This window comes from Salvelinus namaycush, chromosome 10 (genome assembly GCF_016432855.1).
Source record: "Salvelinus namaycush isolate Seneca chromosome 10, SaNama_1.0, whole genome shotgun sequence".
In the NCBI taxonomy this organism is placed as follows: domain Eukaryota; kingdom Metazoa; phylum Chordata; class Actinopteri; order Salmoniformes; family Salmonidae; genus Salvelinus; species Salvelinus namaycush.
The window spans coordinates 8,265,672-8,283,243 of record NC_052316.1 but is presented as its reverse complement, the minus strand read 5'-3'; the positions used below and the strand labels follow the sequence as shown (position 1 = coordinate 8,283,243).

Genomic DNA, 17,572 nt, shown 5'->3' with positions numbered 1-17,572 from the left:
AATCACAATTGTCTCATTACTGTATATATTTTAAATCATAACTCTCTCTTCCAACTTCATATACAATTCAACCTGTAGAATTTTCATTTCATGTTCTCCCTTCAGATATTTCATTTTATGCTCATGAAATTCTCTGGCTAACTTTTCATGCATGGTCATCTTTTTTGTTCTCTGCTGAAAGGTGGTGGCAGCATCTTCTCTCAGGGATGCTATAGCAGATGTAGAGGGTACACACTCACTGTGCACTGACTCTTCCAACCTGTTCAGATTCCCTTCCTCTGAAAAAAGAACACTGTTAGAAGCACAAATAAACTCATATGGTCCTTAGAATGAAAGAAGAGTAAAGATTGACACAGACAGTGGAATATATACTGCTCAAAAAAATAAAGGGAACACTAAAATAACACATCCTAGGTCTGAATGAATTAACTATTTTTATTAAATACTTTTTTCTTTACATAGTTGAATGTGCTGACAACAAAATCACACAAATGATCAATGGAAATCAAATTTATCAACCCATGGAGGTCTGGATTTGGAGTCACACTCAAAATTAAAGTGGAAAACCACACTACAGGCTGATCCAACTTTGATGTAATGTCCTTAAAACAAGTCAAAATGAGGCTCAGTAGTGTGTGTGGCCTCCACGTGCCTGTATGACCTCCCTACAATGCCTAGGCATGCTCCTGATGAGGTGGCGGATGGTCTCCTGAGGGATCTCCTCCCAGACCTGGACTAAAGCATCCGCCAACTCCTGGACAGTCTGTGGTGCAACGTGGCGTTGGTGGATGGAGCGAGACATGATGTCCCAGATGTGCTCAATTGGATTCAGGTCTGGGGAACGGGCGGGCCAGTCCATAGCATCAATGCCTTCCTCTTGCAGGAACTGCTGACACACTCCAGCCACATGAGGTCTAGCATTGTCTTGCATTAGGAGGAACCCAGGGCCAACCGCACCAGCATATGGTCTCACAAGGGGTCTGAGGATCTCATCTCGGTACCTAATGGCAGTCAGGCTACCTCTGGCGAGCACAGAAATGCCACCCCACACCATGACTGACCCACCGCCAAACCGGTCATGCTGGAGGATGTTGCAGGCAGCAGAACGTTCTCCACGGCGTCTCCAGACTCTGTCAAATCTATCACATGTGCTCAGTGTGAACCTGCTTTCATCTGTGAAGAGCACAGGGCGCCAGTGGCGAATTTGCCAATCTTGGTGTTCTCTGGCAAATGCCAAACGTCCTGCACGGTGTTGGGCTGTAAGCACAACCCCCACCTGTGGATGTCGGGCCCTCATACCACCCTCATGGAGTCTGTTTCTGACCGTTTGAGCAGACACATGCACATTTGTGGCCTGCTGGAGGTCATTTTGCAGGGCTTTGGCAGTGCTCCTCCTGCTCCTTCTTGCACAAAGGCGGAGGTAGCGGTCCTGCTGCTGGGTTGTTGCCCTCCTACGGCCTCCTCCACGTCTCCTGATGTACTGGCCTGTCTCCTGGTAGCGCCTCCATTCTCTGGACACTACGCTGACAGACACAGCAAACCTTCTTGCCACAGCTCGCATTGATGTGCCATCCTGGATGAGCTGCACTACCTGAGCCACTTGTGTGGGTTGTAGACTCCGTCTCATGCTACCACTAGAGTGAAAGCACCGCCAGCATTCAAAAGTGACCAAAACATCAGCCAGGAAGCATAGGAACTGAGAAGTGGTCTGTGGTCACCACCTGCAGAACCACTCCTTTATTGGGGGTGTCTTGCTAATTGCCTATAATTTCCACCTGTTGTCTATTCCATTTGCACAACATCATGTGGAATTTATTGTCAATCAGTGTTGCTTCCTAAGTGGACAGTTTGATTTCACAGAAGTGTGATTGACTTGGAGTTACATTGTGTTGTTTAAGTGTTTAAGTGTTTTGAGCAGTGTATTTACCAAAGGAAGTAAGCAATTTACTTTCTTTGGTATATGTACCATTTGTGCTCAGTTCTTCATTTGAACTGTCCTAATGGTCATCGTCTGGTATACCATCCAGAGGTTGCTGGCGCTCTATTATTCCAGACAGCAAGTCGCTCAATTCATCAGTCTTGTCTTTTTTGGTGGTCGTCCACCAGTAGTAAATTGCTCTCTTCTGATCTCTGCATTCTCAATTTTTAAATCCAGTTTAAGGTTCTTCCACAGAGTCTATAAAGGCGGATATCATTCAATATAAGCGAGGTCACCAAAATATGAATATGTGAAATACTGATAATAATGATATCTCACCTGAAGTTGTTGTACTCTTGTGGTTACATTTGAATTTGCATTGAATTCACTGCAAATTGCAGCCCAACCACTCTTTTTATTTTGCTCAGTAGCAGTAGTATGGTTTTTAATTTCAAAAACTGGATGGTTTGACAACTTGTTTTAGTAGCATTTTTTTCATACTCACTAAAGTTTTTTGAACAAATTATTTTTGCCTCTGCCATTGTTTTGTCTCAAGATTCATACCAGTAATGGTGTTTTCTATTCCATTCCGGGTTATGAGCACCATTAGACCAACAGCATGTGTTCATACTTAACCTAATCAGGCTTAACCCAGGTGTTTTCATTTAGACCTACTTACCTTACTCCAGGACTCCATAGTCTCCGACTAACTAAACCAAATTTAAGCCACATTCATGAAAGCTACTTAAATGTCCTAGTTTAACTAGTACACATTAAGGCCTACTCCTGGCTTAATCTAAGCCCTGTTTGTGAAACCGTCCCTTTATATAATTCTATGATTATGCCCCACGGCTAATCAGAGGCCCCATTAGGCAGGATTAGGTAGTTGCCAAGAGCGGCAGTTTGACGAGGGCGGCCGTTTCTGAGTTAAACTGACCAAGACGCACCTCCAGCAACACATAACACCTCACATTATTCTGCCTAAATGATAACTTCTCTCACCCAGTGGCATGTGGGCTATTCAGGTGAGCGCTGATGCCGCCCCATGATAAGCAGTGCCCACTTTGCCAAAGGCAGGGGTGCAAAACATTTAGCTTGTCTATGCCCAGCTCGCCTCTCCAATGCTCCATCAAATTAATTGAACATACATTATGTAGAGTACGGTAGAAAGAGTAGTAGCCTGTGCTTTTTCTGTAGCCCGTAGACTGGAGACCAAATGTGTTACATAAGACAGACACTTTTTAAATCATTAACTCATGAGGCGAGAGAGAAAGTACGTGAGAACGTCAACTAAATAGGCAAGCGGACGACATCAGCTTTGGAGAGGCTGCGGCATAATCAGAGGTGGACAGCAAATGGTGCTGAAAGTAATTCATTTAAACAATTGTCTTAATTTTCATTTGACTTCACTAACAACAAGAGGGCTTTGTTGGAGCCTATTTCGTTCTATTAAAAAAAGAGGTAGGCCTACCTGTTTGACAGACACACTTATGCTATCAATAGATGGGTTGGTAGCCAAATCCTCCAATACTGTCACAATGCACTCCTTAAATACCTCTGTGTCTGGGAAGGGCCTGGTGTGTTTGGTTAAAACCAGGGCTCAAATTGAGTGAGGGTATGCCATACTCTTTGTTAAAGAAAAGGACAAAATGATACCTATTGTTAGCTTTATATTTTGAAATAACTTAATAAAAACTATGCAGATTATATAAAGCGTTCTATAACAATGCTTAACTCCATGATGCATTATGCTAGAAACAAAGCTTTAAAATACCCACAAAAGACGCGACTCTGATGCATATGGGGATATATTGATTCCGCACTATGACATTCTGAAGCTGCGCTGCAGCCTTCAAAATTGGAGGAGACAAAACATGAACTTTGCTATTTAATTATTTGCAAACAGCAACCATTTTGTTGCAAACAAGACATTCTGGTTTGACATTGGAGAAATATGGTAAGAATGCCTGCTTCTCTGTCCATTCTTCCCTGAAACTTTTATTTTCATTGTCCACCTTTCTTTTGAGACATTTTGATAGAACATCTTCTCTTGATTGCAATCTATTTTTCCACATTCAATGTAAAACTAATTGAATAGAGATATTGGTTATTTGGTCAGTGTAATCAGATCGAACATATTAGGATATGTTATTGACATTGAACTGATTATATAGCCTGCTTTCCAGATGTGTAAAAAATTGTGTTTAATTAGCCTATAAATTAGGCCGCTAATATATTCTGTTCTGCTGACTATTAGCTGAGAATAAATTTTGCGAGGCAAAACCTATTACTGACCCCTGCTGTACACTTGCCTATTTTAGTTTAGCAGGGATAGGAGGGTGGCCATTTTGTCTCGCCTACATTTTTTTGGGTGCATGTGAGTGGGAGGTCATACTATGGGATCAATATCATGCCAAATGTATTCACAAATGTAAATCACCAATCCACAAATGTATATCACTTTCCACAAATGTAAATCAGCAATCCACAAATGTAAATCACCATTCCACAAATGTAAATCACCATTCCACAAACGTAAATCACTATCCACAAACAAACACCTTTTGATTTGTATTTGTAAATTGATATATTGCATAAGATTTTTTTTATAACTGCAGATATTCAGGTAATTTCCAAAGGTCTTATTAAGTAAAATGACTGCCATAAAGACAAAAAGTTGTCATGCGTAGAAAGAGATTTGTAGTTGTAGAAAAAAAGGTGATCCAATAAAAGTTGATTCCATTGATGCCGTTGACCTGGATCACTGGTTGCTGCGGAAAAGGAGGTCAAAGGGGGTGAGTGTAACCAGTGTGAAATGGCTAGCTAGTTAGCGGTGCGCGCTAATAGCGTTTCAATCGGTGATGTCACTTGCTTTGAGACCATGAAGTAGTTTTTCCCCTGCTATGGAAGGACAGTGGCTTTTGTGGACGATAGGAATGTCGATGTGTGCAGAGGGTTTCTGGTTCAAACCAGGGTTGGGGCGAGGAGAGGGATGGAACTTACTGTTACAAAGTCTGATCCCATGTCCTACCCCTCCCGTCTACCTTTTGCATGCCTCTCCTGGGGAAATGGTTAGAGGCCTCAGGAATACTTATGTCTCCTTAATGCTCATCGTCTGTGCAACATGAGACAGTGGATGGATTATAATCACTGTATGACATATCCTTCCCATTTAGTGGTGCTATCACACAGCTAATTCAACTATTTGGGTGATGAATGGGTGTTCACTGCAATAGTGTTCCAAATTTAGAGTAATCTAGGGCCAGGGTTTCGATTATTTACGTTGGACATACTATGGTTACACATATGGTTAACATTATGTTTACCATACTAAACTCATCAAAAAAAGAAACGTCCTTACTGTCAACTACTTTTATTTTCAGCAACTTAACGTGTAAATATTTGTATGAACATAAGATTCAACAACTGAGACATAAACTGAACAAGTTCCACAGACAGGTGACTAACAGAAATTGAATAATGTGTCCCTGAACAAAGGGGGGGGAGTCAAAATCAAAAGTAACAGTCAGTATCTGGCGTGGCCACCAGCTGCATTAAGTACTGCATTGCATCTCCTCCTCAGGGACTGCACCAGATTTGGCAGTTCTTGCTGTGAGATGTTACCCCACTCTTCCACCAAGGCACCTGCAAGTTTCTCGGGGGAATGGCCCTAGCCCTCACCCTCCGATCCAACAGGTCCCAGACGTGCTCAATGGGATTGAGGTCCGGGCTCTTCGCTGGCCATGGCAGAACACTGACATTCCTGTCTTGCAGGAAATCACGCACAGAACGAGCAGTATGGCTGGTGGCATTGTCATGCTGGAGGGTCATGTCAGGATGAGTCTGCAGGAAGGGTACCACATGAGGGAGGAGGATGTCTTCCATGTAACGCACAGCATTGAGATTGCCTCCAATGACAACAAGCTCAGTCCGATGATGCTGTGACACACCACCCCAGACCATGACGGACCCTCCACTTCCAAATCAATCCCGCTCCAGTGTACAGGCCTCGGTGTAACGCTCATTCATTCTACGATAAACGCCAATCCGACCATCACACCTGGTGAGACAAAACCGCGACTTGTCAGTGAAGAGCACTTTTTGCCAGTCCTGTCTGGTCCAGCGACGTTGTTGCTGGTGATGTCCTGCCTTACAACAGGCCTACACGCCCTCAGTCCAGCCTCTCTCAGCCTATTGCGGACAGTCTGAGCACTGATGGAGGGATTGTGCGTTCCTGGTGTAACTCGGGCAGTTGTTGCCATCCTGTACCTGTCCAGGTGTGATGTTCGGATGTACCGACCCTGTACAGGTGTTGTTACACGTGGTCTGCCACTGCGAGGACAAGCAGCTGCCCGTCCTGTCTCCCTGTAGCGCTGTCTTAGGCGTCTCACAGTATAGACATTGCAATGTATTGCCCTGGCCACATCTGCAGTCCTCCTGCCTCCTTGCAGCATGCCTAAGGCACGTTCACGCAGATGAGCAGGGACCCTGGGCATCTTTCTTTTGGTGTTTTTCTGAGTCAGTAGAAAGGCCTCTTTATTGTCTTAAGTTTTCATAACTGTGACCTTAATTACCTACAGTTTGTAAGCTGTTAGTGTCTTAACGACCGTTCCACAGGTGCATGTTCATTAATTGTTTATGGTTCATTGAACAAGCAAGGGAAACAGTGTTTAAACCCTTTACAATGAAGATCTGTGAAGTTATTTGGATTTTTACAAATTATCTTTGAAAGACAGGGTCCTGAAAAAGGGATGTTTCTTTTTTTGCTGAGTGAGAGTCTGCCAGCGATTTATAGAAATGTCTTTCTATGGGTACAAACATTTTTTCTATGAATACAAATCGCTTTCTACGGTGAGAATGTTTTTTCTATGTGTGAGAACTTTTTGTATTTTTCTTGTCGTCAAATCGCTGCTAAAAGTCAGGTGACCTAAGCACTTCCAAATATGGAGTTCCAGGTTTGCCATATCTGTCATGTTTGCACATATCTCTCCTATGTGCAAATCTTTATGGCAGTCATTTGACTTGGAAATAACATGCATATCTGCAGTTATAAAAAATGTAAAAATATAAATCAAAAGGTGTTTGTTTGTGGATAGTGAATTGGGTTTGTGGATAGCGATTTACATTTGTGGAAAGTGATTTACATTTGTGGAAAGTGTTTTTATAGTTGTGGATTGGTAATTTACATTTGTGAATATATTTGTCATGATTTTCATCCCATAGATATGCTGTAACGGGAAGAAATTAAATCTACTTTCACCCCCGGGCAAATGTATTGATAAAACTCAATTTGTCACGCAGCGAATTACACAGTGATCAAAACGTCACGCCAAGTAAACCTACACTAAACACATACTTAGTTTGAAGTGTTTGTAAAATCCATGATATGAAAAATGAATGGTGAAAAAACGATTTGAACCATTTTCGTGTTTGACCGCTAGTTTTAATGGTTATTATGATGACGCGTCCACTGGTCCGGACAATTAATCCTGCTATATGACTCATTGCGGCTAGCACTAATAACAGGTCAAATGAACGAGTCACTCAAAGACGATTCTCGAATCAGTAAAAAATGTCGTTCAAAACGAACGAATTGTTCGCGAACTACAAATCACTATTCATTAGTAAATTCGATGATATAAGGTAGCCACAGCTTTTCAAGTTGTTTGAATCAACTGCTTAGCTAGCTAACCCGGAATGGGGGTCTTCCCATTCCCACACAGTAATGTATGGGATATGTAAAAACAATGTAATAACAAGTTTATAATCCAGCGTTCGTGGCAATGCAATTTTGGGAATCCAGCGTGCTTGGTCATGAACACATTTGCGAAATACATGGAATAAGCATAGCCAGTTTAACCTACATAGGACGCCGCACATTGAATGCGTTGCGTCGTACAATGTAGGAGTCTAGGACTAGGAATGCATGCATGTCCTATTCAATGTCATTTGAGCATTCTGAAGAAACGAAACTCATGAATTTGGCCAGCCCTCGAGAACGAGCAGGGAGGGGATTATGTAGAAAAAGTGATTATCAACTCCAACTGGGGTATTTATTCAGAGGTACCAGAAACTAACTGCAAGGCACTGCGAGGCAATTGGTAGAGTATTATTATTTTTAACATTTGAATGTACAATGATTGATGTGACTGAAATACAAAAAGCTAATAATACTGGAGGGAACAATTAAAATAAGTGATCAAGCAAAATCAATGATCAGGAGAGACCGAGACAATAGGTTGCTCTCAGTGGTTAACTATTGTAACAATCTACAGTGTAAATTGTCTGTCTTTTTAAGATTTGTAGTAGTAGTTCTGATTTTATATTTGAAGTAATGTTTACCTCTGCAATGGCTTTATTATGTTTTTAGTGTGTATTTCCGTTTGTAATGTCATTGATTGCTGGATGTTCCTTTTAGTGTGTGTTAGGAATGCACATTTCGGTCAATTTTGCTGCCAACTAACTGACCCCCATTAACGGGCGGCAGGTAGCCTAGTGGTTAGAGCGTTGTAACCGAAAGGTTGAAAGATCGACAAGGTAAAAATCTGTCGTTCTGCCCCTGAACAAGGCATTTAACCCACTGTTCCTAGGCCGTCATTGAAAATAAGAATTTGTTCTTAACTGACTTGCCTAGTTAAATAAAGGTTAAAAAAATTAACAGGTTAACAAATGGTTACTTTTTTCCCAAACAGTAAAATGATGTTACCAACAGAAAATACTATCAGAGATCTGTATATAATGACGAGATGCGTATTTCTCTGCCCTAACCAATGGTATTCGTCCCACCGCTGGAAGGCAGGAGACATAGAAACGCATTGGGCTTGTTCTGGATAGATTTTGGAGAGAGCGAAACGTCTCGCTTCGCCTCTTCCTCTCTGATACAATGTTGAAGCGTTATACAACGGCGTGGGTCTAATCCCGAATGCTGATTGGTTAAAAGTCAAATAAAATCAAACTTTATTTGTCAATGGCCCCGAATACAAGTGTAGACCTTACCGTGAAATGCTTACTTACAAGCCATGAACCAACAGTGCAGTTCAAAAGTTAAGGAAATATTTACCAAATAGACTAAAGTAAAAATAATAATAAAAAGTAACACAATAAAAATAACGAGGCTATATACAAGGTGTACCGGTACCGAGTCAGTGTGCGGGTACATGTTAGTTGAGGTAATTTGTACATGTAGGCAGGGGTGAAGTGACTATGCATAGATAATAAACAACGAGTAGCAGCAATGTACAAAGGGGGGGGGGGGGGGGGGGGTCAATGTAAATTGTCCGGTGGTGATTTTATTAATTGTTCAGCAGTCTTGTGGCTTGAGGGTAGAAGCTGTTGAGGAGCCTTTTGGTCCTAGACTTGGCTATAACTTTTGTGACTGGAGTCTAACAATTTTATGGGCTTTCCTCTGACACCAGCTATTATATAGACCCTGGATGGCAGGAAGTTTGGCTCCAGCAATGTACTGGGCCGTACGCACTACCCTTTGTAGCGCCTTAAGGTCAGATGCCGAGCAGTTGCCATACCAGGCGGTGATGCAACCGGTCAGGATGCTCTCGATGGTGCAGCTGTAGAACCTTTTGAGGATCTGGGGACCCATGCCAAATCTTTTCAGTCTCCTGAGGGGGAAAAGGTTTTGTCGTGCCCTCTTCACGACTGTCTTGGTATGTTTGGATCATGATAGTTCGTTGGTGATGTGGACACCAAGGAACTTGAAACTCTCGACCCGCTCCACTACAGCCCTTCGATGTTAATGGGGGCCTGTTCGGCCCGCCTTTTCCTGTAGTCCACGATCAGCTCCCTTGTCTTACTCACGTTGAGGGAGAGGTTGTTGTCCTGGCACCGCACTGCCAATTCTCTGACCTCCTCCCTATAGGCCTTCTCGTCGGTGGTCAGGCCTACCACTGTTGTGTCGTCAGCAAACTTAATGATGGTGTTGGAGTCGTGTTTGGTCACGCTGTCGTGGGTGAACAGGGAGTACAGGAGGGGACTAAGTACACACCCCTGAGGGGCCCCGGTGTTAAGGATCAGCGTGGCAGATGTGTTGTTGCATACTCTTACCAGCTGGGGGTGGCCCGTCAGGAAGTCCAGGATCCAGTTGCAGAAGGAGGTGTTTAGTCCCAGAGTCCTTAGCTTAGTGATGAGCTTTGTGGGCACTATGGTGTTGAACGCTGAGCTGTAGTCAATGAACAGCATTCTCACATAGGTGTTCCTTTTGTCCAGGTGGCAAAAGGCAGTGTGGAGTGCGATTGAGATTGCGTCATCTGTGGATCTGTTGGGGCAGAATGCGAATTAGAGTGGGTCTGGGAGGATGCTGTTGATGTGCATTCCAGCCGGTGTCTATTCCACAAGTTACCACTGGGTAAATCTATGGCGTTATATTCCTATTACTCTGTTTCATCTGACTGCGCAATCCACTGTCTCATCAGCCTAGGCAGGGAAGTTATAAACTTGATCTCCACTATAAAAATCCTCTATACATGATCTCACATTTCTTTTAGAATAACATTTAGTTTTCAACAGCGGAGATTTGTATAAACCTTGTATAAAGATTTGTATAAACAGTATAAACTGTCTGTCTCTCCGACATATGCAACATTGTTTCAATATTCAAATTCGATCTCCAGCTGGCCCATAGTAATGAACGTGTAGGGGTCGGGAGTCGAGACGAGAGAGGCAGGCAGCGTTTCTCAGATAGTCGAAATCATGAATCGGCTGGCATCATTTTTATGGATATATACAAAGAAATGTCAATTGAAAAACGGTAAAAGGAATGAAGGGCAGCTAGTTTGCAGTTTCAGTTTGAAGTTATTGTGTTGTTAGCTAGCTCCTCTGAACAACAGTGTCCATAACGAGAGAGCACATTTTCTATGCCAGGTGAAATCGTGCCTCATTAGGCCATTGTTATGGATGTATCCAAATGTTACTAGAAAACAGCTTAAACAAATGCAGGTACTGTTGTTATTCTGTCTGCACTGTTTGACGTGATCGTAAGTTAGCCGTAGTTGGCTAGCTAGCAAGCAAGGGATAAGAACGTTGCCAGCCAGTATGGCAATGGAACATTTAAAACGAACGACTGGGTCGCGTCCAAAGATACAGAATAAAACGTCCAAAGAGACTGAACAACTGGGTTCCATCTCTGGCAACCTAACCAATAGAAAGAACGACCAGCTGGCTTGGGTAGCAACACTAGATTTGTTTCGGGACTATATCTTGTGGAAGGATGAAATAGTATGAATACATTCATCAAAATAACATTGAATTAAAATATGTCAATTATTATTTGAGTATGTTGGTAACCCGTTGTATAAAAGTGATAATGCCCTCGAAGCTGGTGTTTGGAGGATATATGGCACGGTTTGCCTGTCCTCGACTTCGTTTCGGGCCTAACAACACCCGTGCCAATATATCCTCCAAACACCGGCTTCGAGGGCATTATCACTTAAATAAGGCCTGAGGAGGTGTGGTATATGGCCAATATACCACGGCTAAGGCCTGTTCTTCAGCACGACACAACGTGGAGTGCCCTGACACAGGCCTTAGCCGTGGTATATTGGCCATATATCACAAACCCCAGAGGTGCCTTATTGCTATTATAAACTGTTTACCAATGTAATTAGAACAGTAAAAATACATGTTTTGTCATAGCCGTGGTATACGGTCTTATATACCACGGCTGTCAGCCAATCGGCATTCAGGGCTCGACGCACCCAGTTAATAAATGCATATAAGAACCGGACATTTTTCATTAAGAGCTTAATGGAAACATGCAACAATAGCAAGCCTATCGCCTTACAGTCAAAATGCTATAGCCTATTATTGAACATGCAACTCATGTAATGAAGCAGTTAATAAAAAGGAATTTTCAAACATTTGCAAAAATGGAATTCGCTGGGAAACACAGTTCAAAACAGTGCACCTAATGCGAGCGGTTCCATATGTGACAGATGGAAATCTCTGTTAGAAACTTCGAAAGAGGGGGAATCTATAACAACAACTAGGATTGGTTGCTAATATAACTAGGATTGTGCCTTCGACTTCTGAACAATGAAGAAAGTTGATATGAAAACCAATAGAACAGGAGAGAAATGCTGTTTAATGGCACCAGGAAGTCTTTGTAAAATAATTGCCGCCTCGTTTCTATGGATGGATTTTCTCAAGGCTACTTTAAAGCAAGGTAAGACATGCCTCATTATTTTAAGTAAAGCTTTCAGACAATTCCTGCCTCAAGCTCACATTGCAAAGTGGTGGGTGACACGCTGATAGCCTGCCTACGGTTGACTATAGCCTATGCACTGGAATGGCAAACGGGAGGCGCGCTTTAAGTACGAGTAGAGGGTTGAGAAATAAAAATAGCTCATTTTAATCTTGGCCGTCAAAGTTTTTAACACGGGATTGTATTTAGAGTTATTATTTATTGCGCAATGACTGGGCTTACAAAAGCACCTTTCACTCCATTGAGGACCTACTCTCTCTCTCTCTGGCAGGTGATAGGATATTCTGCTCCTCAAACTAGGCTCTGTATGCTCTGCGCGTGTGATAAATAAGATGCATGACGACTAAGGAAAATACACACTCAAATGTAATTCTACTAAATTATGCAAATGAACCTATAGATTGATAGCATGACCGGTCAGATGTATTTTCGACAGCTAGGTTAACCGTTAACATCTGTAGTTTGTGTGTCTGTATCTGGGGGGGCTTTGGGAAAGTCAGAAGACACATTTCTGGTCTTACTAATGGGCAATAAAATTGTATTTTATTATTTTCTATTCTGTTCTAATTACTTTTATATCTCAACATTCTTCGTTACGCATGTTTTTCAGATACTTATCACCTGGAGCCAGGCTAGAAACATGTCAGGGGAATATTGCCTAATTTCCTGTGTCCTTCTGCTCATGGTCAACTTGTCTGTGGGTGAGTTCATGCAGTGGTCATCCTCTGCAGCTGGAAACCCTTAAAACTGATTTTCCAAGTGCAATTCATTTCCCGGAGACAGGTTAAGCCTAGGCTTGGACTGAAAAGCTATTTCAATGGAGATTTCCCACTGTCCAGATTTATCAGTGCTTTTGGGGGACTATTTGACTGACTTACTGACTGTATTCCAATGCTTCCATTCAGGGGTACAGAATGGGGACATGAGGCTGGTGGGGGGTGAGCTGGCCGCGGAGGGCCGTGTGGAGATCTACTATAATGGACAGTGGGGGACCGTGTGTGATGACAACTGGGACATTACTGAGGCACAGGTGGTGTGTCGCCATCTCAACTACCCTGGTGCTCTCACTGCTGTGGTGGGTGGGATATACGGACAAGGTAGGTTAGATCTGTATGACCTCACCATTCAGAACCATATACACTTGAGTGTACAAAACATTTGAACACCTTCCTAATACTGAGTTGCACCTCTTTTTGCCCTCAGAACAGCCTCAATTCGTTGGGGCGTGGACTCTACTAGGTGTCGAAAGCGTTCCACAGGGATGCTGGCCCATGTTGACTCCAATGCTTCCCGCAGTTGTGTCAAGTTGGCTGGATGTCCTTTGAGTGGTGGACCACTGTTGATACACACGTGAACTGTTGACTGTGAAAAACCCAGCAGCGTTGCAGTTCTTGACACACTCAAACCGGTGTGCCAGGCACCTACTACAATACCCCTACCATATTTTCTGTCTTGCCCTTTCACCTTCTGAATGGCACACATACACAGTCCATGTCTTAATTGTCTCAAGGCTTAAAAATCCTTCTTCAACCTGTCTTCTCCCCTTCATCTACATTGATTGAAGTGATATCAATAAGGGATCATAGCATTCACCTGGACTCACCTGGTCAGTCTATGTCATGGAAAGAGCACGTGTTCCTAATGTTCTGTACATTCAGTGTATAGCATACAATGGAGGTCTGCACTGTTTGTTTATTTGCATTGACCCGTGACACGTTTGTATTCCGGCCTTAGGATCTGGTCCTATCTGGATGGATGATCTAAACTGTGAGGGGACAGAGAAAGACTTGTCCCACTGTCTCTTCAAAGGCTGGGGGGTTACTGACTGTCAACATGCTGAGGATGCTGGTGTGGTCTGTGAAAGAGGTACATGTGTATTTGATTATTTGTTATATTAAATACTTATTTTAGTATGTTCAAGTAATGTGGCTGGACTCAACTTCTATTGTAAGTATTGGAAAGTATTTTCAAATAGTTTCCTATAAATAGCCTATTATTTTAAGGTATTTATAATCTAATAGTTATTTCCAAATACATGATTTCAAATACCAAACTGATCAAATGTATGGGGGTATTTGAGTCGGAATATATGAGTATTTTCAAATTCATACCAATACTTTCCAAGTGTATTTCCAAATGCATTCCAATATTCAACTCCTTGTCTTTGAAAGTTATTGAAATACCCTAAATAATATTTGAACCCAGGTCTACAGTGACCACAGTGACTGATCCACAAAGCCCTAGAAACCAGACACAGTGTTATTGAAAGGCACAAAGACATAATTGAAGTATGCAGTAGCAGAAGTTATTGGCCCATGGCTCACTTTGCGATTCTAATAGAGATGTTACAACTGTTACATGTTCAAGAGGTTTACAATGAATGGCTATTGGATTTGAAGAAAATATGATACATTTCTGATATTTTGTTGATAAACTGTTTGTGCTGTTCAGCATATGATGTGCTTAATCAATGTGTTCTGTTTGATCAGAATCTTCTCGGAATAACAGTCGCGTCTACGCCCTGGACCACAACACAGGCTTCAGTAACCACATGGGGGCGCTGTTTGACAGTGGACGCGACTGTGACTTTGACATCATGGTGCGGGTTGCAAACAGCATTGTGGAAACCATCTGTGTTCACAAGCTGATTGTCACTCTGGACCCAAATGCCTCCATCTTAAACACCACACAAGAGGAGAACCTCAGTAACCTCAACCTAGACGTCAGCCTCAACTGCCGGCCACATGTCACCGACTTCCTGAGGTAAGGTGGCACCAACCTGCTAACAAACTTTAATCTAGTTACTGTTACATCAACAATATTGTTCTGCAAAGCAAAGCTTTGCTGTGGCAGAGAATCCATGTATTTTTGTAATCGTTTTATCTTCCGCAGGTATCTGTACACGCGGCAGATTAACGTGACCATGTCCTCTGCCCAGTGCATCCACAAGATGGCGTCCAACTGGGGTCTGAAGCAGCTTCAGGAGGCGGCAGGGAGGCTCTTCACCTGGCTGCTCCCCGATGATGCCTCCTTCCAGACCCAGACCTCTCTGTACGAGTACTCAGTCCACACAGGCGACCCAGTTCTGCAGGAAACCTGTCTGCGCTACCTTGCCTGGAACTGTGAGTCACTGATCCGTTCCCCAGCCTGGACTGGTCTTGCCCTGGGCACAGTAAAGACCCTTCTAGCCCGTTCAGACGTGGTGGTGCCAGATGAGGCCTTCCTCCTAAAGGGTTTGGAGGACTGGGTGTTGGAACAGGGTAACTCGTCCACCCACGAAGACCAGGTCGCCATTTTGGACCACATCCGGTTTCCCATGATCGCTGCTGAAGATTTGTTCAACCTCAATGCCAAGTCTGAACTGTACATGGACCAACAAGAGCGTTATAATGCCGGCATGTTACAGGGCTTTCAGTTCAATGCACTGCCCTTACAGACGCTAGCTAGGGGCCTCCTCCTTAAAAAGGTGGAATACACACCCAGGATCTACACTGGCAAGCCATGGAGCTTCACTTTCAGCTCAAAGGATGTCAACACGTTCCGATACATCGGACAGTATTCCCACTCAGGCCAGAACCTCAACAGCCTCAGCGCCAACTTTGACAGCCCTGTGCACAACAGTGCCTTTTTTTCACTGTTCAAAAAGCTCAACTGGAACACCAGGGTCTTTATCAACAACCATGAATGCTCAAACAGCGGTATCCGCTGTCCGTCGCTGCCGATGGTCTCGCTAACTGCCCAGAATAACAGGGAGTTGCCCCAAGAGTATCAGGACGGCATCCGCTACCTCAACAAGGTTGTCCTGATGTGTGAAGGGGAGTTTGTATTCCATGTCCAGGATTTTGCATCCACAATTGTCAATGGCGGCAATCAGGCCCAGATCCCAGCAAACATCACTGCGGGCCAGGCCTATCCGTGCCACTCAGACCAGTTCTCCTACCGTGTGGTGGTTCAGCCTGTTTACACCACTGAGATCAAGGAGAATTAGCAGGAAGTAGAGGGACATGAATCAAATGTATTTATAAAGCCCTTTTTACATCAGCTGATGTCACAAAGTGCTATACAGAAACCCAGCATAAAACCCCAAACAGCAAGCAATGTAGAAGCACGGGTGAGGCACATGGGCTACTAACAGCTTACTACACAACATACACTTAGTATTACTTTCTTAGCTACAGTATACATATCTCCCTGGCATATTACATCATTTATGCAGCAGCATACAAGACCTTTTTGGACTCACCTTGTTGCGCTGTGCTCACTTGAACAGGAAGGGGGCACGGCGGTCCTTCGTGGGCAAATTTTGTGATCAAATTCTGTCATTCTCTGGATTTATGGTGCTTTCAAGACAACTGGGAACTCTGAAAAAAACAAGGTTGAATCATGATGACGTCGTTGATCTTCAGGTCGGAGCTCCAGAAAGAGGCCAGAGTGCCCGACTTACAATTCGGAGTTGGATGTCCGTTCAAAATGTATTTCCCAGTCGTAGCTCGTTTTTTCCCGTATTTTCCAGTTGTCTTGAACTCACTGAAGTCAAGTTTTTGCAGTTCCGAGTTAACAGTTGTTTTGAGCGCGGCTTAAATCATGCTTCGTTGACAGCATGGCCAATGTTGAATGTTTATCATTTTAAACCTGGAAAAGAGCCCCTCCCAGATTTGGGACCACACAGCCACTGTCACTGATTCCTTCCTTCCAAACCACTCATTGTTGAATTTGCGATTTCAAACTTGTTGTGTAATGTTTATGTCCAATGGCCGATGTGCACCGATACGTTTTATCTATAATTTCTCTTCATTATTTCTCTTCATATGACAAGGATTAAAAAGGATTTGACAGTAGATTGTCGACTTGATTCATGATGATGACTGCTACCTAAGATTTTGAAAGCAGTCCATTCAAAGCTACTGTACATATAACATGAATTGATGTAATTTTATGGGTGGCCAATGACATTGATCCTTCTTGTATGGGCACTTCTAATGTAATGTAGTGTCCCCATGAGTGACAGAACACTGAGCCAATCATGGTGCAACGTTCCGTATTTTCTGCTGGCTTGCCCCACCACCACAGAAAGCACTGAGCTAGGCTGAAACACCTGCTTTTTGGAGCTGCCTTACTCAAGAAAGCAACAAAGAGACCATGTTTGTATGCAGCTTTATTAACTCAATTATATATATATATTTTTTTTACATTGTTTGCAAACTGATACGTGACATATATTAATGCCAAAATAACATGCAAAACAGACAAGACCCCCCCCACCCCCAAAAAATGTGGGGCTTAAAACAGGGTCACCACTGATCGTTCTAATGTCTGTTTAATGTTACTTTGAAAAATGTGGGTCATGATCATATGTTCCCGACAAATAACTCTATGCATGGTTGTTTTTAATAAAAGTTTTAGTGAAGTTAATGTCTCTTTGTTCTCTATGATTAAACAGA

General features: G+C 43.0%; 1 protein-coding gene across 1 annotated transcript; it reads left to right on the top strand.

Annotated features, from left to right (window-relative positions):
• Positions 1 to 7,920: 7,920 nt before the first annotated feature.
• Positions 7,921 to 16,239, top strand: LOC120054401 (galectin-3-binding protein A-like). Its single transcript, XM_039001816.1, has 6 exons — positions 7,921 to 8,019; positions 12,742 to 12,832; positions 13,037 to 13,228; positions 13,866 to 13,997; positions 14,621 to 14,894; positions 15,024 to 16,239. The coding sequence occupies exons 2-6, from the start codon at positions 12,772 to 12,774 to the stop codon at positions 16,117 to 16,119; spliced, it is 1,755 nt and encodes a 584-aa protein (XP_038857744.1). The 5' UTR covers positions 7,921 to 8,019; positions 12,742 to 12,771; the 3' UTR covers positions 16,120 to 16,239.
• Positions 16,240 to 17,572: the final 1,333 nt, after the last annotated feature.